Raw genomic sequence first — 25,632 nt, 5'->3', positions numbered from 1 at the left:
GAAAACCCTACGACGGTGAAGTGTTGAGGTCGCTGCCAATAACCAAGGACTGAAGTCGTTGCGGGTTTTCTTCCCTCAAGAGGGTGAACTCAAGAAAAAGCGAGTCTTTGCACTGAAATGCATGGCTAGGTGGCCACCAATGGGCCGAAGAAAAATTGGATGGGAAGATGAAAAGCAGAGGCGTAGATAAAGGGATTGACGAACGAACAAACACCCTTACTGAACGCCTGACGGGCGTGTAGGCTCCCCCGTTCCTGGAGAATTAACTATCGTAGTTAGGGAGACTGGCAGCTAGACGCCCATCCATTCGACCGAGTATCTACAGATAGACACGTTTACTGAAAGAAATATACAAACAGGTTGACAAAACAACCGCGCAGCATCGATGCTGGAGGACAAAAAGAGACACCACCTTTACTGGTAGACACAGAGAGTGAACATGTGCGTATGTATCCGCGTACGTATATAGGGGGGTAAATATGCATAAATCCCCTCGTGTTTCTCAGGGCCCCACCGTCGTCTTTAGGTGGAGTCTTTTGGGGTTTGTTTTCCGCAGAACCTCTTCGCTCCCCCGAAAGCAATCCTGCCCTGTTTTGGCTCTCGAGGGCCATTGCAGACGCGCTAGACGCTGAGCATTGTTCCCTTTGGATGACTAGTCCAGGCACTCACAGTCTCACTCTTGCAGCCACCACGGTAAGCTTCGCGCCAGCCCTTGTGCATGTAAGCGCGCGGCGCAAGACTCAGCATGCTCATTTGCATCCATGTTGGATTGAGAGCTGCTTTAGGCTGCATCTATGCGGAAGCATAGTTGGCGCGAAAAAACTTTCACCAGTTGAACCACTGTCACTTAGCCGGATATGCAAAAGTATAGACATATTTTTATGCGCGTATAGGGATGCGTAGACGCGCATCGGTGGCTTCGCATTTATACGCATAGTACAAATGCGTGTTTCTATAGATAGGAGGATAGAGGTGTAGACGGCCAGACACCAGGTGTGGATGTGGAGATTCGAGCGTATGTGTCTACACAGACGAAACCTCGACTGATAAACGTGCGGTCGACCAAGTGAGAAACAAGTATGTTGCGCATGCACATCGGACGTTACACGGGGGTTTGCCTTGAAGTTTTCCTGCCACCGGAGCTCGTTGTAGTTTGCTCTTCCATCTCACCAAAGCTGCAGAAGGAGCTGGCCGACGACCCACTACCTCGGAGCGCCGTCGCGGAGAGAGTCACGGAGTTTGGCGCTAGTGTGAACATAGTCGACGCTGCTAGAGATATACGGTTAGAGCGAAGAAAGATTCACGATAGTCGTTTCACGACTGGACAAGAAATAGGCATGGGGCGTTTCTAGAATTTTACGTGCGTGTCTGTATCCCTTGTCTATATAGAGTTCCGTGTAACTATCATGTATATACGCAAGTCTTTCCATACAGGCGCACGCACGTACTTATATATATATATATATATGCATAATCTGTAGTTCCACATCAAGGTGTTTCTAAATATATTCTCACGTACATATATGTACAGAAACACCAGTGAACGATACCAGCGCCCCCTCCGCTCACCACGAGGGTACAACATCACTTGTATGTATGCATGCATGTCTATATACATATTTCTAACGTACGCATTGCCTCGCTGGGGCACGTAGGTGCACGCCTGAATCTAGATCTGTTGATTGGGAAGCAGAGAGTGATTTCGATACTTGCAAGGCTGTGGATTTGCAGCTACGGATACGTTGATTTTCACGGAGTATATGCTCACGTATGTAGCCGCTCATGCATTCACAAAACAGACACAACGTGGGCTTTAGTATGGGAAAAAGGAAGGCAGTCGCAGAAGTATCTTCCGTCGGTCTGTCAGATTCACTTCACTGCTTTGTTGTCTTTTTGTCAGTTTTGAAGTAGATTCAGAGAGACCCAGTCCATACGCAACGAGGACAATGGTGTGCATCCCGCTGATGCGCGGGGCACAGGATGCGGACGAGCAGCCGACGGGGTGTGTCCAGTTGTTCAATAAATTGAACGGCAGCGTCTTTACTGCTCTGGATGTAAAAAAGTTGCAGGTAAAAAGCAAGCAGAGGGCGTGCAGGAATCAGTGAGAAGAAAGGAGGACAGGCAACGAATGGACAGCTGTGTACCGCTTCAGGTGTACGGAAAGTGCGTCTCTGGAAACGTTTGTGTGCGAGCACACGAGGTGGCGGTTTTGGCAATACTCTTAGTTTCTTCCAAACACCTGTGTAAGCTCCGTTTAACTGCAGGGGATTTGTGCAGTTGGCGAACTACTGCCGTTCTGCGCAGCAGGCCTCAATCGTGCTTGTTTTTTTCTCCGCGCCATTCCCTCTCGACGCTCTGAGTCTCCAGGGGTTCGACCAAGTCGTTAGCGGCCTCTACGCGGGAGGCTGCCGAGTTCTCTCGCTCTCGTGTGCGCTGAGTCACATGAGAGAGATGTTCTCCAAACTCCCAGCAGCTGTGTTTCTCGTCGATCGTCGTGGTGGGCAGGCACGCGGAACCTATTTTCACGCATTCAGCTTCGTAAAAAAAGCCAGGTCTCGTGTTTCTGGTAGAAAGATTATTTCGTGGGCGCCGGCATGCACAGGTTTTAGCGCACACCCCGTGACCGAGTGACGGAAGAGGCGTGCAAGAGCCCCCTTCTATTCCTTGAGGGGTTCGAAGAGTCATCAGTGACTAGCCCGAGGTTGGAGCTACCGCACCTGCTTTTCCACATGATCATGAAATTACGAAGGAGCCGTGCATGCGTTGTTACGTTCCTCAGAGCACCTAAATTTCGACAAGACTGCAACTCTTCGGTTCCTCTGCCGACAGAGCCAATATAACTGTGGCGAGTCCTGCACTCCACACCGTTTCCTTTTTTCCACTGACGCAAGAAGCCGAGGTACACTTCACGTTGCTGTGCGTTCAGGCGTCCTCGTTCAAGCCAACAACGAGGCCAGTTGGATCATGCGGAGACTCGTGGCATATACGGATTTTGAGATCGGCAAGCTGGGGACCATCCGCAGTAGGTCGTGAAAGACGGGCGAAAGGAAACAACGATGTTTTGTTAAGAGAAAGAACAGAAAAAAACAGCGACTGCAGCGGCGGTACACGTGCTACCCCCGAATTGCTCGAGGGAACGCGGCCTTCGAGAGGCCTTTTTACCACAGCGGCGTATAATATATATATATATATATATATATATATATATATATATCTGGCATGAAGTGCACATTCCGTATCTGTACCAATGTGGGGGTGTTCTTCACTGGAACAGGCGCGACTGTTTCGCCTTGCTTTCTGCAGGGAAAGAGAGTTATAAGTGCCCACAAATGGTTGTCCATTTCTATGCAGACGACTCAGGTCGCACTGAGAAGGCTTTCCCTGTGGGTTTCTGTTTGAGTGACCTCTGGTAAGATTGCAAGGATTTCTTACTTCTTCGACTCAGTCTTTTTGCGGAGCCACTGCAAGGCCCTTTGTTAATCGAATCTCCTTGTCTGTGTGCTCCTAGGAATCTACGACAAGCAACATGCAAAGCAAAAGGATGAAGCGATTCACTCTGCGTTTTTCTTTCTTTCGGGGTGTTTTCTCTCGGCCTTCGCTGCTATGTGTTTTGCCCCCTTCTTTAAGTACTTGAACTGCAGTGGAAAAAGTAATGACGCTGCCAAGGCGATTCCTCACCTCCGGGAACAGCAGGATTTATGATGGATTTTTCCGTTCCTCTAACCTGAGCCATTCAACAGACGGTGGAGTCGGATAATACAGCGTGCATGACACAGATACTCGTTCCTTTTTTCGTTAAATGCTGCCGGTTTGTTGTCCATCATCTCCTGCCTACTTGAGAGTATGCTGAAGGTGTGATCGAGGTATACCCACCACCAAACATGCACATTGTATTTCTTCGCCTCCTTGTAGAGAATGCCTTCCTAATGTGTTACCCCCTTTTTGTGTTCCGTGAGTATTCCCCACATTGTGGATCTAGACCGAGTACGCGGTCCTGGATATGATCGTTTCACATGCGTTACTTCTTTTAAACGTTCTGTTGCGTCCGTTGCGCGTGAGACATAATCTGAAATACGAAGTTGCAGATAAACAACGCACATCGGGCACTTGGCCCCTTTCTCTTTTTCTGTTTTGGGGTCTCATTTGTGTTTTGAGCAGGTTACCCAATCAGTACGAGTTGTACGAGCTCTGGACCGCCTGTGTTAACTCAAGAGCAGAGGTCACGAAAAATCTGCAGCTCAACTTGCCTGCTGTAGGCCAAAAGCACATCTAATTTAGCCCCATATGCACATTGCTCACAAGGCGTTTATTTTGGTTTTTTGTTGCTCCACATATTGAGGGCAGCGGAAGCAGGCAACTTTCCGCAATAGGCGCAAGCTCTGATGTATCGACCTATCTGGACTCTGACACCGGGAAGTCTTGTCTACACACCTACACTTGTATATGCATATATATATATATATATAGATATATATACCCTGTGTGACTGTGAGAGTCGTCGAGTTCCAGTTCATTTCTGCGGTTATCCACTTGATCAATGCCTTTAAACCTGCTCAGATTGGCCACAGTAGGCACCGACCGGCCTCAGATAAAGGCCGATCCCCATCAACGCATTCATGGGTTGTCCGGTGAGTCGTTTACTTCCTCACACGTCGCTAGCCGTGCCAAAAACCAGTTTAGCCGTAACAAACTACCAAGAGCAGAATACGTGCAACGCAAGAGCATGTTTATACGTGCAGATACACGCTCATGCACGTACACGTATATTTTTGTTTACGCACCGTTTATGCATGGAGAATGCACCTATACATCAATATGTGTAGTATTTCATCGTCGCACACAAACTCATGTATGTACCTGCAAGTAAAGATATGTAGTGTTGTAAATGCATATACTTAAACGCATGTCCACACAACTGCATAGACGTGCGTCACGTCCTGGTATGTCTCGCCTGCGGCATCCGACATTTCGTATTTTCAGGGTTCTGCCGTTTGCATCACGTGGTTCCGAACCCTTCTGCTGCATGTTTACCATCATGGACGCAAGTCGGTGGTCTCTCTGAGCGAGCGACCGGAACTGCAGGGAACGACTGAAAAGGGAATCTGTTTAATTTTTTGTGGAATATCGTCCGACGATTTTGGTTGTGTTGATATCTCTATCAGTTTCATTTTGTTTCCTCTCGAAAGTACAATTCTGACATCCTCCTCTACTGGTTGTGGGTCTCTCTTTCATCCGGATATGAGCACACATGCATGGATATACGTACATATATATATATATGTATATATTTGGAATCAGTTTCGGAAAGTATTTGTCAGAGGAACTTTCTCTTGATCGCTGTCAGCCACTGATCCCCGGAACCTGCGCAGCGTTTATGCTATTTAAGAAGCGAAAATGATTTGAGGTGACACTTACGACTCTCCAACAATCTCACCATACTCGAAACCCTACGAAGAAAGCTCTCGCCTACCCACTCTATAGCACACGCCTCCCTCTCGTATTTTCGCGGCGACAGACGGAAGAACCGTTGATCGTTGACCCACCCATGCACTCGAATCGCCGGAAATCTTGCGAGAGACACGGCGAAGCGTCAACGAAGCATGTCTACATATGTATGCTTACAAGCCCAGCTATGCACACAAAGATGTTTAGACGCATCCGTATGTATCTGGTGAGACGAAAGACAGACGGAAGAGAAATAGAACAAAAGGAAGTCAACCGTGTGGCAGCAGGCGAAGCAATAAGAGCACTCTGATTAAAGGCAAGCAATCCGGGAGGGCCACTGGGCCACCAGATAACGAGAATTTGGGTGTCTTGACAATGGTCTTGTACCGTGCCCTGCGTACACTTCATTACTTTTTATTAAAAAATCCTAAAACGACGGAATATCTCTATGGCAATGGCGGTCCACAGCATACAAAACCGGGAAGCATGAAGCCGGCAAGGCAATCAAAATGCCGATCGCGATTGCGCTCGCCCAAGAGTACCACACAGGTTTATCGTTCAAGCCCTTGTTGTACAAGATGCCGATAGAGAAACCCTGCAAGAACCACACACACACACACACACACAGTCGTGAAGAGATCCGGGTGCCTCAGCGGCGCTCATATGTGTAAATATCAGTACCTGTTTATATATCTGCACGCCCTATCTCACGATTCACGTGTCCCTACACATGTACTTACGGCCATAATTTCCCTACCTATATACTACGTCCATGCGGTGACAAGGCACCGTCGTGCGAGTCCCACAAACTGCCTTTTATTCGAAGCATTCATTATTGTACACCTCTACGCTTATCATCGGGACCAAGCCGCCCTTTGCTATCTCGGCCTACATATGTATACATTTGTCTGTCCATATATATACACAGACGCACGCGTAGATAGAATTTCGAAAGACACGCTAAGGCTCGGGCTAAGGTGAGTCACCCACGCGTGAGCGAAAGTGCCTAAAACGTACCGCAGAGAAGGCCTCCAAGGTGGCCCATCTGGTCGATGCTCCCTCCATTGAGAGTGAACATGAGGAGAATCATCAAGAGTACAAAGGACACCATGTTCATCAGCATGCGGTCGCGATGTCGCATGCGATGCCACGTCAGCGCCATCTCGCAAATTTGGATCCCGATCAAACCGAAGCCTGAACAAAAACAATCTTTAACTAATTCGCCTAGTGCATGTATGCGAGATGCAATATATATATATATATGAGGCTGTATATTTTACAGACATCGGTGCACATGTACATCTATGAATCTACAAATGAACCAGGAGTGCGTGTAGACTCGCGGAATACACAAAACCATCGCAAATCTGAGTCCGCAAGAGCTCCAAGATGCACTCGTCATAAGATATCTAGTACATGAATACACGTGTGCACGTTACGGATCTTAACGCGATGTCCGTGGTACTGGCGGAGTATGAAGGGCGAACTTTCCTATCAAATTTGCGCTCTGCATCTACGGAACTATGTCTGCGGAGACTCCGAGCAAAACACGCTTCCAACTGCGTGTGCTTTCTCTCGAACCGTCCTCGTTTTCGCCGCAGATTTGGATCTGCGCGAAGTGTTCGTTCCCACCGTGGTTGGCTTCTTTTTTCTATAGAAAGTACAGGAAAAGTAGGTCATCAGAAAAGAGAATCGGAAGTCGGTGGAGACGACAGAGACTGACCTGCCGTGCTGGCTCCGACTTTGAGAGTGTTACAGAAGAAGGCAGTGGCCGAGAGAAGGTTCCCGTAAATTGCGGACGCGAAGTAGAGAATGGCAAACTTGAGCAGACCGTAGCGCCGCTCGATGGTGAACCCCATGCGGAGTTGAAAGAAGACATTGAAGAAAACATGGAAAAAGTTCGCGTGCAGAAAAACGGGAAGAAGCAGGCGCCACACCTGACCCTGCTTTATCAGAGGCGGATAATTCGCCCCAAAATGCACCAAAATGTTCGCTGCAACCACAACGCCACAGAGGCCCGCAAGAAACAAAATAAAACGCACGAATGAAGCAACCTGCGAATAATCATGTGCATCTACTACATACAATTTTTCATGCATATGAAATACATACACGCGCCTGCAGAACGATTCCCGTTCGAGAGTAACCGGTTGCTCGGTATACGACAGCTAACTATGAAGTATAGAATCCAGTCAACACTTGCAAGAAGGACGATACTGGACTGGTCCCCTTGTATATATAGAGAGACTGACTGCGAAAGAAGCTGCATCTTACATGCTGGAATAAGAGGCAGCTCCGTGTCTAAGCAAACAGTGACGATGTAGAGAATCCAGTCGACAAGGCTGATTGGAAGAACGACGCTTCTCAGGGAGAAGTGAGGGAAGAGGAGTTCCAGGAAACGAATAGGCATGGACCGTGGCGCCGTTCCCCCGCTGCTCGTAGAATCAGAGTCCCGACTCCCTGTCTCCGCTGCGCGAAAGAGAAGGTAAAATCACAGCAAAAAAAGAAGTCACAGGAAAAACAGTTCTTTCTTGTGTTGCGCACGATTCTAGAAAGGGGAAAAACCTAACAAAAAAGACGCACACCTATGCGTGTACTGAAAGGTACTCTCAGCCGCGGAAATTAACCCGAGCCTATCCTCTACATATGAGTGTGTGTACACTATTACGCTACTAAGAGTTCCACAAGCCTCAGGGCAAGTACACAGAGAACCGCACATGCAAACTACTCAAGAATGTGGAAGAGATCCTTTACACGCAAGGGCCGTACAGAAAATCGTCGGAATCAAACGGGGGAATCGTCTACCGAGAGAAACGCGGGCATACCTCTTCATCAAAGGACACGACGCATGTACACACAAAGAAACGGCGCGCCAACGATTCTAGACGGAGACATAACTGGATGCATGCATCCACACCAATATAGGTTTGTATTCATATTACCGCTGGAATTGTGTTGCTCACACTTAGTATAAACAGGGTCATCCACATGCCGGCTTTAAGCGTATATATATCGTACAAAAACGGCAGCTATATGTAGACACGCCGCACTGGAACGTGTGCTTAGATTGCCAGGAACAGATAGGCAGTATGTGGCACTGAATATTCATTGAGATGTCCAGAAAGAGAGAGATTTTCATAGAATTGCATACGGATACGTTACATGCACAGTCAGCGTGAGGCACCTGGAGCGTGTGTGCATGACAGACACTTCAGGCAAGAACACGAATGCCATAAGTGTCTGCTAGGATAATAGCACATGAAACTGGCCTGAAATCGGCCGCTGTGTCCAACCCTCTGAAGTCCTCCCCCTGTGGCGAAAGCATCTGTACCGTTGTAGAGGGGCGTGTTCTCGTCGGCCTCCTCCTCTGTGCGGAGGTCTGCTAGCGTTCGGACCCGAGCCATTGTTCCCGAAAAAAAAAGTGACGGCGACGGTTGAAACTGAGGTCGAAGAGAAGCAAAGACTCAACGGCTACTACGTTTGTGGATGTGTTTACTTCCCGGGTGGCAGCGGCCACTGCTCTTGTTTGCCCGAGAATCTCTGACGGAAACAATGACGCAAGTAAAACCCTGAAAACGCCGGGCACTGATTTTCTGTGCTGCACTTTTTCGGCAAGAAAATCCTTGCCTCTCCTCGTGCGGTATTTCCCTGTGCGCCACGACCGCCCTCTCGTCCACCAGCAGCTCTGTTCATCTGGCTCTGTTCATTCCAGAGACGCCACGCAAAACCGCACGTGAAGCATCGACGGGAAGCAGACAGATAAAAAGCGCACCAAATCAGAGATTAAACTTCGCCAACTGGCGCACTTCTTCGTCGAATGCGTCGACACGGATAGCCCCCTACAGCGAAGAGTCGTGCCGGCTTCCCAGCCCGCCAAGAACCCGAGAGAAATATGGAGAGGCCGAGCCTTTCCGGAGCTGTGTGCCGACTTCGTCGCGGCTTGGGAAACAGAAAATCAGAGAATCTCACCAGGTTGTCAGGGCACCCTCGAAAAATGCTGGCAAAAAGGGGGAAATTTGACTGTCCAAAGTGAAGAACCAACAGCTACACTCGTGCACGTTTAGAGGCCTCCTCGTGCTGGACGTACTGCTGAGTTCGATCGGCGTGTGAGCCTCTGTCGGCTAGCTGGCCCGCCAAATGTTCGGGTACTCCACTTCTTGTATGTCTGCCATACATGCAAACATTAAACTCTACTTGCACACAAAAGGGTACACCTGAACACATGCATACAGAAAATCTTACGCATGCCTGTAGATTGTGTTGTTGGGACGTTTCCTTAAGCAAGCGTTGCGGCTGGCTGGCGGCAGAGACATCCACGTGTGCTTTCAGTTCTCACACCAGTGGCATACGCAGAGCCTGAGAACGATCGAGGACCTCGCCTTCCCGTTTACTTCCTTGCATTTCACTTGCATGTGCTCGGTTATTGCCTCGGCCGTCTTGCCGTGGGGCTTCTGTCTCTCGACTTTTCAAACGTATTTATGCAACCCCTCTCGATGAGGTGCGAACGAGGTCGAAGCGTGGGGGGGGGAAGGGTCCCGGGGGAAACGTGCCGGGGACGAGCACAGCGTGAGGTATCCCAAAGTAGTTTGCTTTCCTTTTCCACGAGAAACTTCCGTGCATGCCCTTCCCCAATCAAGCGCCCGCCCCTAATCAAGCGCGCGCGGTTCGAAACGCGGGACTTTTGAAGAGGAAATACGGAAGGAGGGGAGAAAGTGTTCGTACTGTCGTCTCCGCAAGCCACAGATAGATACCAACGTCTTCAACTCCGCACTGGTGTCTCTGCTTTTTTTCCCCGTCTCCGTCGCTGCCGCCTGTAAACCTCGCTGCAGGTTTCACCTATCTGAGGAGACAATGAGTTCCCTTTGTGTTACTGATCCCTTGTAACTCAGTACTGCCACAGATCCCCCTTTTCGTGTGGAGCTTTCTGCTGCATCGTCAAAAACTGGGACAGTTCTTCGTTAACGAACAAATCCTTTTTTGTCGCGCATGGGGGAAGCAGAGGCTGAACCATCCCCCGCTTTGCGGTTCCGCAGCCTGAGCCTTCGATGCAGTGTAATCGGCTCCCGCGTGTAGACTCCTCATTCCTACTCTTCGCGTAGAGGTCACGCTTTTTTTTCCCGCTCATTCTCAGTGACACTCCGAAGGGATTGCTCTTCCTCTGCATGTAACTTTATGTGAACATACACGCTGATAAAGCACCTGTGGTTCTCTCTTCTTTTGTGGACTGAATCTACTTGTATCTGTACATCGACACAGATTATTACCTCATATACAGCATATATCTACATGCATGTATACATAGAGCTAAATAGGCAGGCCATACCCAGGGACAAATGCGCCGGCTTCTCGTGTTTCCTGCAGATTTTGATTGATTTACCTACTTCTCCGTGGGAAAATGGTTTTCGGTCCAGGGACTGTCAAACTCAGAACCGGGCGGATTTTACCATCCCAATTAACCCTGCGGTGAAACAAATCACGACTGTGTATTTTTTACCGGGCACCGGGCGGTTCCGTCTCCGGTAACAAGCCGGGGGCTCGCCCTGTGTCTCGTCTAGCGGCAGCGACCCTCTTTTTCCTTCCGCCTCTCTGCTACGGGTGCCCCTATCCTATTACAACCCAGCTGCACATATACACCTATGTAGTCCACGCGTGCATGTGAATGGCTACACCCCTAGACATCTGCATCTGTACTTTTTACAGCTGCGCCGATTAGCGCCTGTCGCCGTGGTATCTTCCAGCAGACGTGTGATAGTTTCCAGCTGCGGCACATGCTCTCTCACATTCGTACGTTTCATCCGTGTCTGAGCGTAGTGCATAGCCGCCCTTGTAACGCGTCTTTTTCTTGTTTCGCCTGTTTCTGGAAGAGGGGGGTGCTGTGTTTTTTGCTTCTCTGGAGGCAGCACCCACGCCTAGCAGACGCAGTTGCCCATTCTAGAGCACAAACCCCAAGCCTGTCTTCCTCTACTGTTCCTCGAACCTTTTTCGTGCCGACGACGACGCGCGTCCTGATTTGCTTCGCGCCGGTTCCCTGGTCTGCCCTCGACGTGCCAGGTTTACAGAATCAACTCTTTTCTTCCTGTCTCGCGAGCACTGTTTCTCTGTCGTGCGAGAGATGTCCCCTCTCCCTCTGCGTGTCACCCCGTGTGTCCTAGGGACCTCTACGGTTCGTCTTTTCTGACGGTGTTTTTCCTCTTTTGCGCCCCGGTTTCGCTTTTCGAACCCACCTAAGAAAACGGAGGAAGTTGGCCCAGCGTGCATCTCGAAGTCTGTGCGCCTGATGCAACCTGCCTCCCTTGCTTCCGGGCCCTCGCGTGTGCGCGTGGCCTCTGTTCGTCGCCTCACTCGTCGCCTCGGCGACCGCGTTTCTTCCGTTTCTCGTGCCTTTCGAGGCTTGCGAGCTTATTCTGGAGACTCCACTGTCGATGTTCCTGTGTGGGAATATGTCTTTCTTCGGCGCTCGGTCGTCCGAGACCGGATTCAGTCCAGGTGGTTCCAAGATCTCCTCTCCTCGTACAACCTCGTTGTCGAGGAGAATGTACATCTTCTGGCGGAAAATGCGACGGCGTTGACGAATTTTGCTTCGACTTTCCTCGTGTCTGGGGACAAAGCAGGGCGTGGGTCTTTGTCTCCTCGCCACGAGGGAGCCGACTCGGGATTCAGTGGCTCGTCTCGCAATGCCTCCGGTGATATGTCTTCTTTGGGACCACCGGGTCCGGGAGAAGCCCACAAACCAGGGATACGCGAGCCTGGCGCACATGCGACCGCGGTGAAGGGCGTCGCAGCCCACGAGGAGACAAAAAGTGGAGAGGTCGACTCGGCCCGTTTGCTGATCGGCGCGCTTGAAGCCCAGTTAGGCGAGACTTCCAGGCGAATGGTTGCCGCAGAAGAAAGCGTTATCGCGTTGAATGAGAAGCTCGAGCGGGCTACGAAACTGTTGGATGAGAAGACCGTCGAGAGCGACGTTTTCAGGCGCCTGGTGGGGGAGAGAGAGGAAGAATTGGTAGACCGTGAAACGGAACTCGCTGAGGCGAAGAAGGCCTGCGCATTTCTCCAGAATGAGAGAAGGCAGCTTCAACAGACCCTGCAGGTGGCGCAGCAAGAAGTGATGGAGAAAGCGCTCGAGAATGAGCGCTATCTCCGTGAGCTTCTGAAATATAAAGAGGCAGAGGCAACACGTTTGAATGAGATGCAGCAGCTATATGTCTCGATCATGGAGAAACAGCACAAGACACATCAACCAGACACAACAGGGGCAGGCGGGGGTGAGGGAGAGGGCGCACATGGAGCTGTCCTCACGGGACTCGACATGCCCGAGATCCCTGGCCAACAGGACCAAACGGTCCCGTCAAAAGATCGTCACGGCGCAGGCTCTCTTTTTCTACAAGTCTGTACAGAGGAGCTCTCAGCATGCGGGGTGGGTGAGGGGGCGGAGATAGTGGTGAGCGGCTTGTCTGGCCAAGACGGAGCGAACCACTGTGGAAGAGGAAGTCGAGAGCGAGGAGGTGCCGGGATTAATCCTCTTGTGCACCTTCTTTCCTTGTCTGGGTGGAGGCGTGCAAAAGCCCCGTCGGCTGCTCAGCGAAGTGCATCGGGTGAAAGAATGTCTGTGTACCCTCCCCAGTTCTCCGCGGCGTCATCTCGAGTGGTGTCGGATCGCTCGCAGCCGACCGCGGGAGATGTTTCCTCACCCTCCGCCGCGGCTGTGGGTACTGCAGGTCTCGAGAAACAGTTCAGAGGCCTAGAGCACAGTACGGCGAGAGGAGACGTATCAGCGAAGTCTGAGTCGCAGTCGTCACGGACGCCAACGACTTTCGAAAACGGGATGATCGAGGATCGGCGGCGAGGTTTGGATTTGTGTCGCCCTCCTACTCGTGTGCAGAAGTGTCTTCTGGCGCATCGCGGGAGTGTGCATGCGTGCTGTGCAGTGCCACGAATGTGGGGGGCAGATATTTGGACTCACCCGCGGAATCCTCTTGCAGACGAAGAGAGTGGCTACGCGCATCACGAGCTGCTGCTTACATGTGGCCAAGATGGTTTTCTCGCTCTCGTAGACGCCACAAGTCCTGCATTACTCTACTCATTCCTTGTCTCTCCGGCGAAGGCTCCACTTCTCTGCGTTGACGCGTCGAACGACCAGCGCGTCGCTGTTGTCGCCGCAGGCGACGTGACACTGTACACGGTAGACGCCTGTAGTCAGCGGGTCACGTCGACTCTTAAAGGCCACAGTGGCCGCATAACAGCGTGTGGTTTCCTACGCTCTGCCGCCAGCTTTTGCCAGTCTCATACTGCTGGCTCAGGGGGAGGCATCGGAGACATCGACGCCCTCATGACAGGCGCGGGGGGCGCGAACTCCGCGTCCGTGTGGAGCTGCAGTCTCGATAGGACAGTACGTCTGTGGGATGCCCGCCGGAGTGCATGCGTGAAGACGACGAGTTTGCATAGTGCCATAACCATGGGCGCCGCTTCATCTGATGGCGAGTGGCTAGCGACCAGTCACCAGAATGGCAGCGTGTCTCTGGTGAACGTCCGGGCGGAGAAGTGTGAGAGAGTTGCTTCGCTTCAGCTGCATGAAGAGGCGGCAACGGGAGTCGCGTTCGACCCCAGCGGGCGTCTTGTGGCGACACAAGGGAAGGACAAGCAATTAAAGATTGTAGATGTTCGAATGTGGAAGGAACTGATGACCCTTCTACATATAGAAATGCGATATAACATCCCTCAGGCCTCTCCTGTTTTTTCAAGTGGCGATAGCGCCTTCGTAGCCGCCGCCGCTGGTCCACATGTCTGCTGCTGGACCTTGAAGAGCGGCAGGCTGGACAGGGAGAAGGTGGACGCGAGCGGCCGATGCTACGGGGGAGGGCCTTATTGGGAAGAGCTCGAAGCTTCAGAAAGGGCTTCGCGGGGGTGCGAACGGGAGAGTGGTATGCGGCCGAGCCATCTACGGGACGTGCGCAGAGACAGGATGACCGATACGCAGCCTGATGTTGTCTTGCGTTCTCAAATGACGGATGTAACGTGCCTTAATTGGCAGCTCCATAGAGGCTTGGTCACGGGGGGAAAGGACGGTTCTGTCATGCTGTGGGAGCACGAGTAGGTGAGACTGAGGCGGTACTCTTTACGGCTGGGATGAGTGTGATGAACAGCGTGTGCTAAAAGAGAATAAGTATCATGTATTATCTTTGATTCGTTTTTTGTAAGTCAGCAGGCGCCGACTTGTCCCGTATGTTAGTGACTAGTCCGAGAATGCGACGCTATGCCTGGTCTGGGTTCCTTCACCTTCCGACAGGCTTCGTAATGGACAAACGGAGTCTCGTGCCATGAAAAACATCTGTCTGCTGTTCCTGAAGCTTCGTCAGAATCGTGACACTCTGCTCTCCACGCAGGAAACCTGGGGGAGTGCGGCTGACTTCCTCCGGACCATTTTCTGGTAAGGCAGGAGGTAACAGCCGCATAGGGGCATGTCGGAATCGTTAGACTACGCACAACTCCCCAACCTCCTTTGCCACATCAAGGCATTCGCGTATGCGGACAGAAAAGCAATGACATTGATTTTTTCAGGCACCTTTTTGTTGGGGATTAGCAGCTGAGAGCTGTATTCCTTCTATGCTTTTCAGTTCTGACTCTTGAAGCGGAACTTGGTTCGAGGTATTTTCCGGTTTTCACTCTGGGCCGTCAGTCGTTCCTTTTGCTGTTCAAAGAGCGCAGCTGAAAAGCCGTTTGTCTCGCTGGGCCCCTTCGTGGACCCTAAACATCCCGGAAACACAGCAGGAAAACGTGCAGCGTGAGTAGTTCAGCAGGTACGGTCCGGTTCACAACGTTCACTCACGAGCGAGAAACGTTTTCCTCCGGACGCTGCAACAGTGACGCATGCTGCAGTACCGGCCTGAAGCATATGCGAAGGGTTCATGATCGAGGGTCAATCTCATACTTTTCCGTGTGCAGTCTTCAGTTACCCGGAAAGTGGCCCCTAGTCAACTACCACGCCTACCACGAGTGTGCAGCAGGCGTTGTGGAGTATGTCTCGTAACCGTGGTCCTAAACTGTCTGTTGATAGTATTCTCTACAAGGGGCTTTTTGCAAGTTGTGAGGCTCAGAGTGCCATGTGCGTCGTCGGGTCGCATCTGTCTAGTGACTCTTATTAAGCAACAGAGGCTTTGGAGTGTGAGGCATCGAGCAGGTGCCGCCGTAGATGGCCCTGCATGGGCGGTACTGAGCTGCTGTCCTCTTCTACTTTTTGCGTTTGCTCTTACCAGCTAGTTTTCTGGTAACAATCGATATCAAGGCGAATGTTTGCTACGGCGCGATTTGTTGAACCAAGTCAGTGTCACCAGGCCACGCCTCTTGTCCATCCAGCCTCAGTGCAAAAATACGAGTTGTAGTCCGAAATATGTTTCGTCAAACTTCCAACTTGTCAACACGATCTGCCGCAATGGAGCAGTAGCGGTACACACCGGCGGGTTGACCCCGGACGGCTACGGCTAGCGGAAGCCGCGGCATCGATTTCATTAGCGCAGGCCGTACCAACCGACTCCCTCTGTCGGACGAGGTGGCAGCACTGCAGCAACAACAGAAAGCATGTGGGTGGTAAGTTTCACTTCTTTTGTTTACTTCATTTTTCTCACTCCCCACCACGGGCGTTACCAATTTGGTTACGACCGAACTCATTCCGTCCCCTCCCCCCAGCTTGTTAGAAGCTGCTGCTTGACGTCCTTGCCAGACAAACTATAAATTTTGGAGCTTTTGATAGGTCGCTGTTCCCTGCATTGGAAAAGCACCATGGAAGCGCTGAAGACTGTACTGAGCCGGAGAATCGCACTCCCCGTCGTTGCTGCAGCGGTGTTGCTGCAGGATGTTGCTGAGGCAGGGCAGTACGCAGGGTTGCGAAGTCAGCTGGTCAACTTGCACTCTTTCGCCGAGACGGAGGCGACCAGCTCTGGTTGCCTTGAAGCAGGCAAAGAGTACGTTGGATTCGCCCTGGCTGAGTTCAGCAATGTGAGCGACGCCGACACCTGCCAGAAGAGGTGTAGTCAGCATTCCGACTGCGTTTTTTTCACATTCGTTTCTTCTGGGAATCGTTGCCTCCTCCATTCCACCAAGCCGACTGAGGTCAAGAATAATTCGAATGCGACTGCTGGCCCAAAACGATGCCATGTGTGCGTGCTGGATGGATTTGATTTTAAGGGTCAGCCAAACCTTGTGGAAAACGGCCAGCCCGGTATCAAGACACTCTCGGCTTGCCAGAAAGCCTGCGCAAAGGAGTCCCGATGTTACGGCTACCTGTTCGCGCCTCGAATAAATAAATGTCACTTAAAAACAACACAACAGTGTGTGGGTGCTCTCGCGCCGGATGCCAATTACATGGCAGGTCCAAAAACATGCACGGATGAGCACTGGTGCATAATGAAAGACGTTGACTATCCCAAAAATGACCTGCGCAAGGTCAAAGCTGACACCGCGGCAGCGTGCCAGGATGCGTGTCTGAATGACGAGAAATGTGAATATTTCTCATTAGAGGGCCCCAAGAAAGATTGCTGGTTGAAGGCTGGAGCCAAAGTCCCCTCATCAAAGACGAAAAAAGCATCTGTATTTTCGGGACCAAAGCACTGCGGTCTGCCGACAACATGCATCAAGGAGCGGACCAAATATGTTGACGATACCATTGTGATCTATCCCAAGACGGAAGTGGGAAGTTTTGCTGCCTGCCAACTGAAGTGCTGGAAGAACAACAAGTGTGTCTTCATGCATTTCAACAGCAGCGGCTGTACGCTGTCCGGAAGTTCTGCAACCGAAGTGGCGGATGCGAACTCCAAAGCAGGGGATGTAACATGCTGAGGACTTCTACGATGCTCAGACTAATTTTCTTCTGGGAAACTGAAATTGTTAATGCAGCGATTCAGCATAAAAACTTGGTTCACACCCAGCTAGTTCATGACGTGTATCCCCCCCCCTCTCCCCCCCCGTGCCCTGTAGAGCGGACAGTACCACAGGTACTTACCTTGCGATGCCGTTCGTGCCCTCCGAAGGTGTGTCCAATTTGTCACTTTTCGGTACAGCGGGACAGGCAACATTTGGCGGTACATGAAGTTATAGATTTCAAGTGCTGCAGGAGTGACTGCCACACTCTCTGCGTTGCCTTCAATCTGCTCGTGGGGTTTCCCGCATCATGAACACATTTTAGAATTCATGTAGAGTGTAAATACAGCCGCGGGTGTGCACACGAGAGATGATCACGGTTTGCGAGGAGATTCTCTGCTGAGCGTGCTGGCTTGTTTTGATCAATAGAAGAATGACGGACTGATCGATTTGTCGCGCATCGGTCGAGGCAACCAAGGGATAGGTTCTTCACTGTGGTTTTAGCAATAAAGAAGTCTGCATTAGATGACAGCAGATCAGAATCCGAATAGTTGGTAGCCGCCCGCCTCACCAACATCGGGGACTCCTTACAGCACATGCTTCTTCCACTCGCTGCCGTCCGTAGTATGTGACATTCTCTGATGCATGGAAGGTAGTTGTCGTAATTGCACTTGAGGTAGCTGCCTAGATCGACATGAACTGTAGTAAATGCAGACGAGTACATGCCATTACGCGAAGCAGATCGCACTGGAACTCTCGAGGTGTTCCTCCACGTCGAAGGTCTACATACATAGATACACGTATAAATAGGTAGGATAGGGACTCGTAAGCGGTCGCCTGTGTAGCGGAGCGAAAGGCAGGGTCTCGAATTCCCAAGATGCAACTGCAAGGAACGACTGTTGGGGGCACATTCCATTACCCACGGGACCTGGAGACAGCAACCAGTCGCGCTAATGAACTCGTGTTGCGGCCCGCGTACATATTTGGTGTCAGGAGACAAGGACTCCCAGGTCGCCACGGGCAGTTGCCTGGATAACCCAGTGATGTTTCACTTTAGCTTGATGACGTCTCGTAGACTATCGGGAGCTGGTGAGTTATGCTCTAGGTCCCTCAAAAAGGCACCTAACAAACGGTGTTCCGGTACGAGCGCGACCCGCCCTCCCAGAGATGTTCTATTATGACCCCCTTCTCTTCATATTCATCCTCATTCTTGATGCTTCGATCGAAACAGGTAACAGCCTCGACTAGAGGCGCCATGAAGACTGTCGCTGTGAGACAGGTTGTGTGTCAAGCAGGCAGCATAGAATTGGCGGAGCCCGACGGGTAGCGTAATCGCATGAGGAAGATCGTTTTTTACTCCAGCGTTGCTAAGCTGCCCAACGTAGTTGTTCACACATAAGAGTGCGGGGCTCCAGCTGGCCTTTCCAACATGCTGCAGTGTCTCCACCTGGTGCTGCTACTCCGAAACAGTAGGCGAATGGGAGACGGCTTCCTCACTTCGGAGGAGGGGAGGAAACATTCACAGCACGCGCAGAGCAGAACGTCATTGGGACGGCCGGACCCCGAGCCCACTGGCCCCCGAAACGAGTGGGACCACACTCCCTTATTGAACAGACAGTCAACGCCGACCACGTCAAAAACTCTGCAGTGGGTCTTGCTAATCTCTGAGCAGGAAGACGCGCAGATTATGTCGAGGCTGCGGGAGGGGGAGTCCGGCCGTCTGGAGTTGCGTTGTCTCTTCTATCAGCTCGCCAACACTTTTTTTTTGTAAGCGGAACAGCGGCTAACAAGCCGAAGCGTAAACGGCGAAAAGCTTACGGGAGTGTAACGTGGATGCTGCTGATCTTCGGGAGGCACCAACCGTATATGAGCTTTTTTCATCGACGGCAGGACAGCATATATACAGTGACTGGAGTTGTGGCACAGGCTGCAACGGCAGTGTCCTCCATGATACATATTCTTCTACCCACCTTACAGGAGAGACCCAGGTACCTTTTATGGTGGCTAGCTGCCACAGGGAGGGAGGGAGCGCGGAGGGGGGAGTGGGGAGACCGGGTCGGGGGGTACGTGGTGCAGAGGAGCATATCGATCCGGGTTGCTCAAAATGGCCAGAGGAGGTACATGGGGTAACGGACGTCGTGGGCGCGCTGTGCGATAAAAAATTAGGTGCCATTTGCTCGTAAACAAACCATGTGAGACCTTTTTGAGGCCAAGAAATGTACCTTTATTACTTGAGCGACCCAGCAGCGGGAAACAGGAACGTGCGTTCTTGTGGGGACTCGGTAAAGACAGCCGCATTCGGCTGTCGTTCTTCGGTGAGCATCCGGCTTCTGCCGACTGGACGGATAGGGTGCAGGAATTACAAATCATGCGAAGGTGTTTGTAAAGAGGAGCCACCGGATCGTAGACAGCCACGGCAATGGCTAGTTCCCTACGCCTTCGACACTTCCCACCAAGCGGTGGCCTGATCTCCCACTCCCGCGCCTGTGATAAACACAACCGGCCAGTTTAGCGCCACCTCAATCCAGCGTACGCCGACCGTGATCGCTGGTTTCGACCCGCAGATGAGGTGGCGCGGACGGGGGATCCGCTCGCTCAGAGGATCACAGCGGAAAAGCGATACTGTTCTGGTCTGACCGTAGCTAGAGGCATCCACTTCGTCACCGCTACTCGAGGAATCACAACCTCGAATCCCTGAGAAATGGTCAGCTGTGGGGATAGCTCGCTGACGCAGCCACACCCATCCGCAGTACCGACCATCTAATCTGAATGCTATCACCTGCAAGGCGTCATAGACGCACCAGAGTCGATTGTTAATCCTTCTCAGATTTAATTGATCTGACCTGTTTCTCTCTTTTCGTCAAGCACCTGTCGATTCGCCTGCGCCCGAGGCGTTTTTGCCACAAGCCCCCCTTCCCACCCCACTTTTGCTTGTCACCGGTCCTGTTCCCCTGTGTGCAACTGAAAAATTGTGGAACTGCTGTGAGGTCGTCGTTCACTCCATTGGCTAAACACCATGGAAGCGCTGAAGACTGTACTGAGCCGGAGAATCGCACTCCCCGTCGTTGTTGCAGCGGTGTTGCTGCAGGATGTTACTGAGGCAGGGCAGTACGCAGGGTTGCGAAGTCAGCTAGTCAACTGGCACTCTTTCGCCGAGACGGACTCCACCAACTACAGTTGCATGGTGCAAGGCAAAGAGTACAGCGGTTATGTCCTGGCTGAGCTGAGTGATGTGAGCGACGCCGCCAGCTGCCAGAAAAACTGCGACCAGCATCCCCAGTGCCGCTTTTTCACTTTCGTCTCCGACAAGAAGCGTTGCCGATTGCAAGTCCGCCAGCCTTCGGAGGTCAGGGATAACTCGAATGCGTTCTCCGGCCCAAAACGGTGCCCGGTATGCGTGATCGAAGGGTATGATTTCAAAGGGCAGCCCAACATCAACAACAACGGAGTGCCCGGTGTCACCACCCTGGCTGCTTGCCAGGTGGCCTGTCAAGCGGAGCCCCGATGCTACGGCTTTCTTTTCAATAGTAATTCCAAAACATGCTTCTTCAAAAAAGGCAAAATGTACGTGAGCGCACTAGTACCGGACAGTAAATATATTGCAGGTCCAAAAACGTGTGCAAATGAGCGCTGGTGTGTCATGAGCGGTATTCAGTTCAACGGAGGCGACAAGCGCACCCTCAAAACTAAGTCCGCGGCAGCGTGTCAGGATGAGTGTCTCAACGACGGTGACTGCGACTATTTCTCGTGGATTGAATCGTCGAATGAATGCTTGTTGAAGGCTGGATCAGCTGTCGGCGCGGCCAAGATGACCAAATCTGGCGTCCATTCGGGACCGAAGCACTGCGGTCTGCCGACTACATGCATCAAGGAGCAGACCAAATATGTGGACGATACCATTGCCACCTACCCCAAGACGGAAGTGGGAAGTTTTGCTGCCTGCCAAAGGAGGTGCTGGAAGACCGGCAACTGTTTCTTCATGCATTTCAACGATGAGGGTTGCACCCTCTCTGGCATCAATGCAACCGAGGTAGCGGATGCCAACTCCAAAGGAGGCGATGTAACATGCTGAACACTCGAACGACGCTCAGGTTCTCATTTCTCTCTGGAAACACAGTGGACTTGTTAATGCAACGGTTCACCACTGAATTTGTACAAGATTTTCATTTTCTTTAACACCTTGGTAACTCATGACGCGTATGCCCCCATGGTTTGTAGAAAGGAAAATCTGACAGGTACATTTGCGATGCCGTTCGTGTCCTCCCAACGCGTGCCCAATACAAGAAATATGTGTTGCTGGCTTCGGGATATGTGGGACAGTGAACACACTTCAGCTACACGGCGTCTGTCTACATTCAAATGCTGCAGGCGTGACTGCCACACTCTCTGCGTTGCCTTCAATCTAGGGTGGTCTCCCGAACCATGAACGCTTTTTAAAAATTCACATAAAGAGTAAATGCAGTGGCAGATGCGAAACGAGAGACGATTCTGGCTTGTGAGGAGATTCTCTGCTGAGCGTGCTGGCTTGTTTTGATCAATAGAAGAATGACGGACTGATCGATTTGTCGCGCATCGGTCGAGGCAACCAAGGGATAGGTTCTTCACTGTGGTTTTAGCAATAAAGAAGTCTGCATTAGATGACAGCAGATCAGAATCCGAATAGTTGGTAGCCGCCCGCCTCACCAACATCGGGGACTCCTTACAGCACATGCTTCTTCCACTCGCTGCCGTCCGTAGTATGTGACATTCTCTGATGCATGGAAGGTAGTTGTCGTAATTGCACTTGAGGGAGCTGCCTAGATCGACATGAACTGTAGTAAATGCAGACGAGTACATGCCATTACGCGAAGCAGATCGCACTGGAACTCTCGAGGTGTTCCTCCACGTCGAAGGTCTACATACATAGATACACGTATAAATAGGTAGGATAGGGACTCGTAAGCGGTCGCCTGTGTAGCGGAGCGAAAGGCAGGGTCTCGAATTCCCAAGATGCAACTGCAAGGAACGACTGTTGGGGGCACATTCCATTACCCACGGGACCTGGAGACAGCAACCAGTCGCGCTAATGAACTCGTGTTGCGGCCCGCGTACATATTTGGTGTCAGGAGACAAGGACTCCCAGGTCGCCACGGGCAGTTGCCTGGATAACCCAGTGATGTTTCACTTTAGCTTGATGACGTCTCGTAGACTATCGGGAGCCGGTGAGTTATGCTCTAGGTCCCTCAAAAAGGCACCTAACAAACGGTGTTCCGGTACGAGCGCGACCCGCCCTCCCAAAGATGGGCTATTATGACCCCCTTCTCTTCATATTCATCCTCATTCTTGATGCTTCGATCGAAACAGGTAACAGCCTCGACTAGAGGCGCCATGAAGACTGTCGCTGTGAGACAGGTTGTGTGTCAAGCAGGCAGCATAGAATTGGCGGAGCCCGACGGGTAGCGTCATCGCATGAGGAAGATCGTTTTTTACTCCAGCGTTGCTAAGCTGCCCAACGTAGTTGTTCATACATAAGAGTGCGGGGCTCCAGCTGGCCTTTCCAACATGCTGCAGTGTCTCCACCTGGTGCTGCTACTCCGAAACAGTAGGCGAATGGGAGACGGCTTCCTCACTTCGGAGGAGGGGAGGAAACATTCACAGCACGCGCAGAGCAGAACGTCATTGGGACGGCCGGACCCCGAGCCCACTGCCCCCCGAAACGAGTGGGACCACACTCCCTTATTGAACAGACAGTCAACGCCGACCACGTCAAAAACTCTGCAGTGGGTCTTGCTAATCTCTGAGCAGGAAGACGCGCAGATTATGTCGAGGCTGCGGGAGGGGGAGTCCGGCCGTCTGGAGTTGCGTTGTCTCTTCTATCAGCTCGCCAACACTTTTTTTTTGTAAGCGGAACAGCGGCTAACAAGCCGAAGCGTAAACGGCGAAAAGCTTACGGGAGTGTAACGTGGATGCTGCTGATCTTCGGGAGGCACCAACCGTATATGAGCTTTTTTCATCGACGGCAGGACAGCATATATACAGTGACTGGAGTTGTGGCACAGGCTGCGACGGCAGTGTCCTCCATGATACATATTCTTCTACCCACCTTACAGGAGAGACCCAGGTACCTTTTATGGTGGCTAGCTGCCACAGGGAGGGAGGGAGCGCGGAGGGGGGAGTGGGGAGACCGGGTCGGGGGGTACGTGGTGCAGAGGAGCATATCGATCCGGGTTGCTCAAAATGGCCAGAGGAGGTACATGGGGTAACGGACGTCGTGGGCGCGCTGTGCGATAAAAAATTAGGTGCCATTTGCTCGTAAACAAACCATGTGAGACCTTTTTGAGGCCAAGAAATGTACCTTTATTACTTGAGCGACCCAGCAGCGGGAAACAGGAACGTGCGTTCTTGTGGGGACTCGGTAAAGACAGCCGCATTCGGCTGTCGTTCTTCGGTGAGCATCCGGCTTCTGCCGACTGGACGGATAGGGTGCAGGAATTACAAATCATGCGAAGGTGTTTGTAAAGAGGAGCCACCGGATCGTAGACAGCCACGGCAATGGCTAGTTCCCTACGCCTTCGACACTTCCCACCAAGCGGTGGCCTGATCTCCCACTCCCGCGCCTGTGATAAACACAACCGGCCAGTTTAGCGCCACCTAATCCAGCGTACGCCGACCGTGATCGCTGGTTTCGACCCGCAGATGAGGTGGCGCGGACGGGGGATCCGCTCGCTCAGAGGATCACAGCGGAAAAGCGATACTGTTCTGGTCTGACCGTAGCTAGAGGCATCCACTTCGTCACCGCTACTCGAGGAATCACAACCTCGAATCCCTGAGAAATGGTCAACTGTGGGGATAGCTCGCTGACGCAGCCACACCCATCCGCAGTACCGACCATCTAATCTGAATGCTATCACCTGCAAGGCGTCATAGACGCACCAGAGTCGATTGTTAATCCTTCTCAGATTTAATTGATCTGACCTGTTTCTCTCTTTTCGTCAAGCACCTGTCGATTCGCCTGCGCCCGAGGCGTTTTTGCCACAAGCCCCCCTTCCCACCCCACTTTTGCTTGTCACCGGTCCTGTTCCCCTGTGTGCAACTGAAAAATTGTGGAACTGCTGTGAGGTCGTCGTTCACTCCATTGGCTAAACACCATGGAAGCGCTGAAGACTGTACTGAGCCGGAGAATCGCACTCCCCGTCGTTGTTGCAGCGGTGTTGCTGCAGGATGTTGCTGAGGCAGGGCAGTACGCAGGGTTGCGAAGTCAGCTAGTCAACTTGCACTCTTTCGCCGAGACGGAGGCGACCAGCTCTGGTTGCCTTGAAGCAGGCAAAGAGTACGTTGGATTCGCCCTGGCTGAGTTCAGCAATGTGAGCGACGCCGACACCTGCCAGAAGAGGTGTAGTCAGCATTCCGACTGCGTTTTTTTCACATTCGTTTCTTCTGGGAATCGTTGCCTCCTCCATTCCACCAAGCCGACTGAGGTCAAGAATAATTCGAATGCGACTGCTGGCCCAAAACGATGCCATGTGTGCGTGCTGGATGGATTTGATTTTAAGGGTCAGCCAAACCTTGTGGAAAAAGGCCAGCCCGGTATCAAGACACTCTCGGCTTGCCAGAAAGCCTGCGCAAAGGAGTCCCGATGTTACGGCTACCTGTTCGCGCCTCAAGGAAAAGAATGTCACTTCAAAACAACACAACATTGTGTGGGTGCTCTCGCGCCGGATGCCAATTACATGGCAGGTCCAAAAACATGCACGGATGAGCACTGGTGCATAATGAAAGACGTTGACTATCCCAAAAATGACCTGCGCAAGGTCAAAGCTGACACCGCGGCAGCGTGCCAGGATGCGTGTCTGAATGACGAGAAATGTGAATATTTCTCATTTGAGGGCCCCAAGAAAGATTGCTGGTTGAAGGCTGGAGCCAAAGTCCCCTCATCAAAGACGAAAAAAGCATCTCTATTTTCGGGACCAAAGCACTGCGGTCTGCCGACAACATGCATCAAGGAGCGGACCAAATATGTTGACGATACCATTGTGATCTATCCCAAGACGGAAGTGGGAAGTTTTGCTGCCTGCCAACTGAAGTGCTGGAAGAACAACAAGTGTGTCTTCATGCATTTCAACAGCAGCGGCTGTACGCTGTCCGGAAGTTCTGCAACCGAAGTGGCGGATGCGAACTCCAAAGCAGGGGATGTAACATGCTGAGGACTTCTACGATGCTCAGACTAATTTTCTTCTGGGAAACTGAAATTGTTAATGCAGCGATTCAGCATAAAAACTTGGTTCACACCCAGCTAGTTCATGACGTGTATCCCCCCCCCTCTCCCCCCCCGTGCCCTGTAGAGCGGACAGTACCACA

General features: G+C 51.7%; 5 protein-coding genes across 5 annotated transcripts; 4 read left to right on the top strand and 1 right to left on the bottom strand.

Moving 5' to 3' along the window:
* Positions 1 to 5,996: 5,996 nt before the first annotated feature.
* Positions 5,997 to 8,849, bottom strand: NCLIV_038140 (hypothetical protein; the record flags this gene model as incomplete). The annotated part of the gene is made up of 5 exons (XM_003884015.1): positions 5,997 to 6,040; positions 6,463 to 6,639; positions 7,169 to 7,438; positions 7,720 to 7,914; positions 8,777 to 8,849. 5 exons carry the CDS (start codon positions 8,847 to 8,849, stop codon positions 5,997 to 5,999), a joined length of 759 nt encoding a protein of 252 aa, XP_003884064.1.
* A 2,873-nt stretch (positions 8,850 to 11,722) lies between these two features.
* Positions 11,723 to 14,536, top strand: NCLIV_038130 (putative WD-repeat protein; the record flags this gene model as incomplete). The annotated part of the gene is made up of 1 exon (XM_003884014.1): positions 11,723 to 14,536. The coding sequence occupies one exon, from the start codon at positions 11,723 to 11,725 to the stop codon at positions 14,534 to 14,536; it is 2,814 nt and encodes a 937-aa protein (XP_003884063.1).
* A 1,682-nt stretch (positions 14,537 to 16,218) lies between these two features.
* On the top strand, positions 16,219 to 17,274 carry NCLIV_038120 (Microneme protein 5 (Precursor), related; the record flags this gene model as incomplete). Its single annotated transcript, XM_003884013.1, has 1 exon — positions 16,219 to 17,274. One exon carries the CDS (start codon positions 16,219 to 16,221, stop codon positions 17,272 to 17,274), a length of 1,056 nt encoding a protein of 351 aa, XP_003884062.1.
* A 3,037-nt stretch (positions 17,275 to 20,311) lies between these two features.
* On the top strand, positions 20,312 to 21,367 carry NCLIV_038110 (hypothetical protein; the record flags this gene model as incomplete). The annotated part of the gene is made up of 1 exon (XM_003884012.1): positions 20,312 to 21,367. The coding sequence occupies one exon, from the start codon at positions 20,312 to 20,314 to the stop codon at positions 21,365 to 21,367; it is 1,056 nt and encodes a 351-aa protein (XP_003884061.1).
* A 3,055-nt stretch (positions 21,368 to 24,422) lies between these two features.
* On the top strand, positions 24,423 to 25,478 carry NCLIV_038100 (hypothetical protein; the record flags this gene model as incomplete). Its single annotated transcript, XM_003884011.1, has 1 exon — positions 24,423 to 25,478. One exon carries the CDS (start codon positions 24,423 to 24,425, stop codon positions 25,476 to 25,478), a length of 1,056 nt encoding a protein of 351 aa, XP_003884060.1.
* Positions 25,479 to 25,632: the final 154 nt, after the last annotated feature.

This window comes from Neospora caninum, chromosome VIII (assembly GCF_000208865.1).
Source record: "Neospora caninum Liverpool complete genome, chromosome VIII".
In the NCBI taxonomy this organism is placed as follows: Eukaryota; Apicomplexa; class Conoidasida; order Eucoccidiorida; family Sarcocystidae; genus Neospora; species Neospora caninum.
Note: the sequence above shows the minus strand (reverse complement) of the source record. Positions and strands in the feature narration are given on the sequence as shown.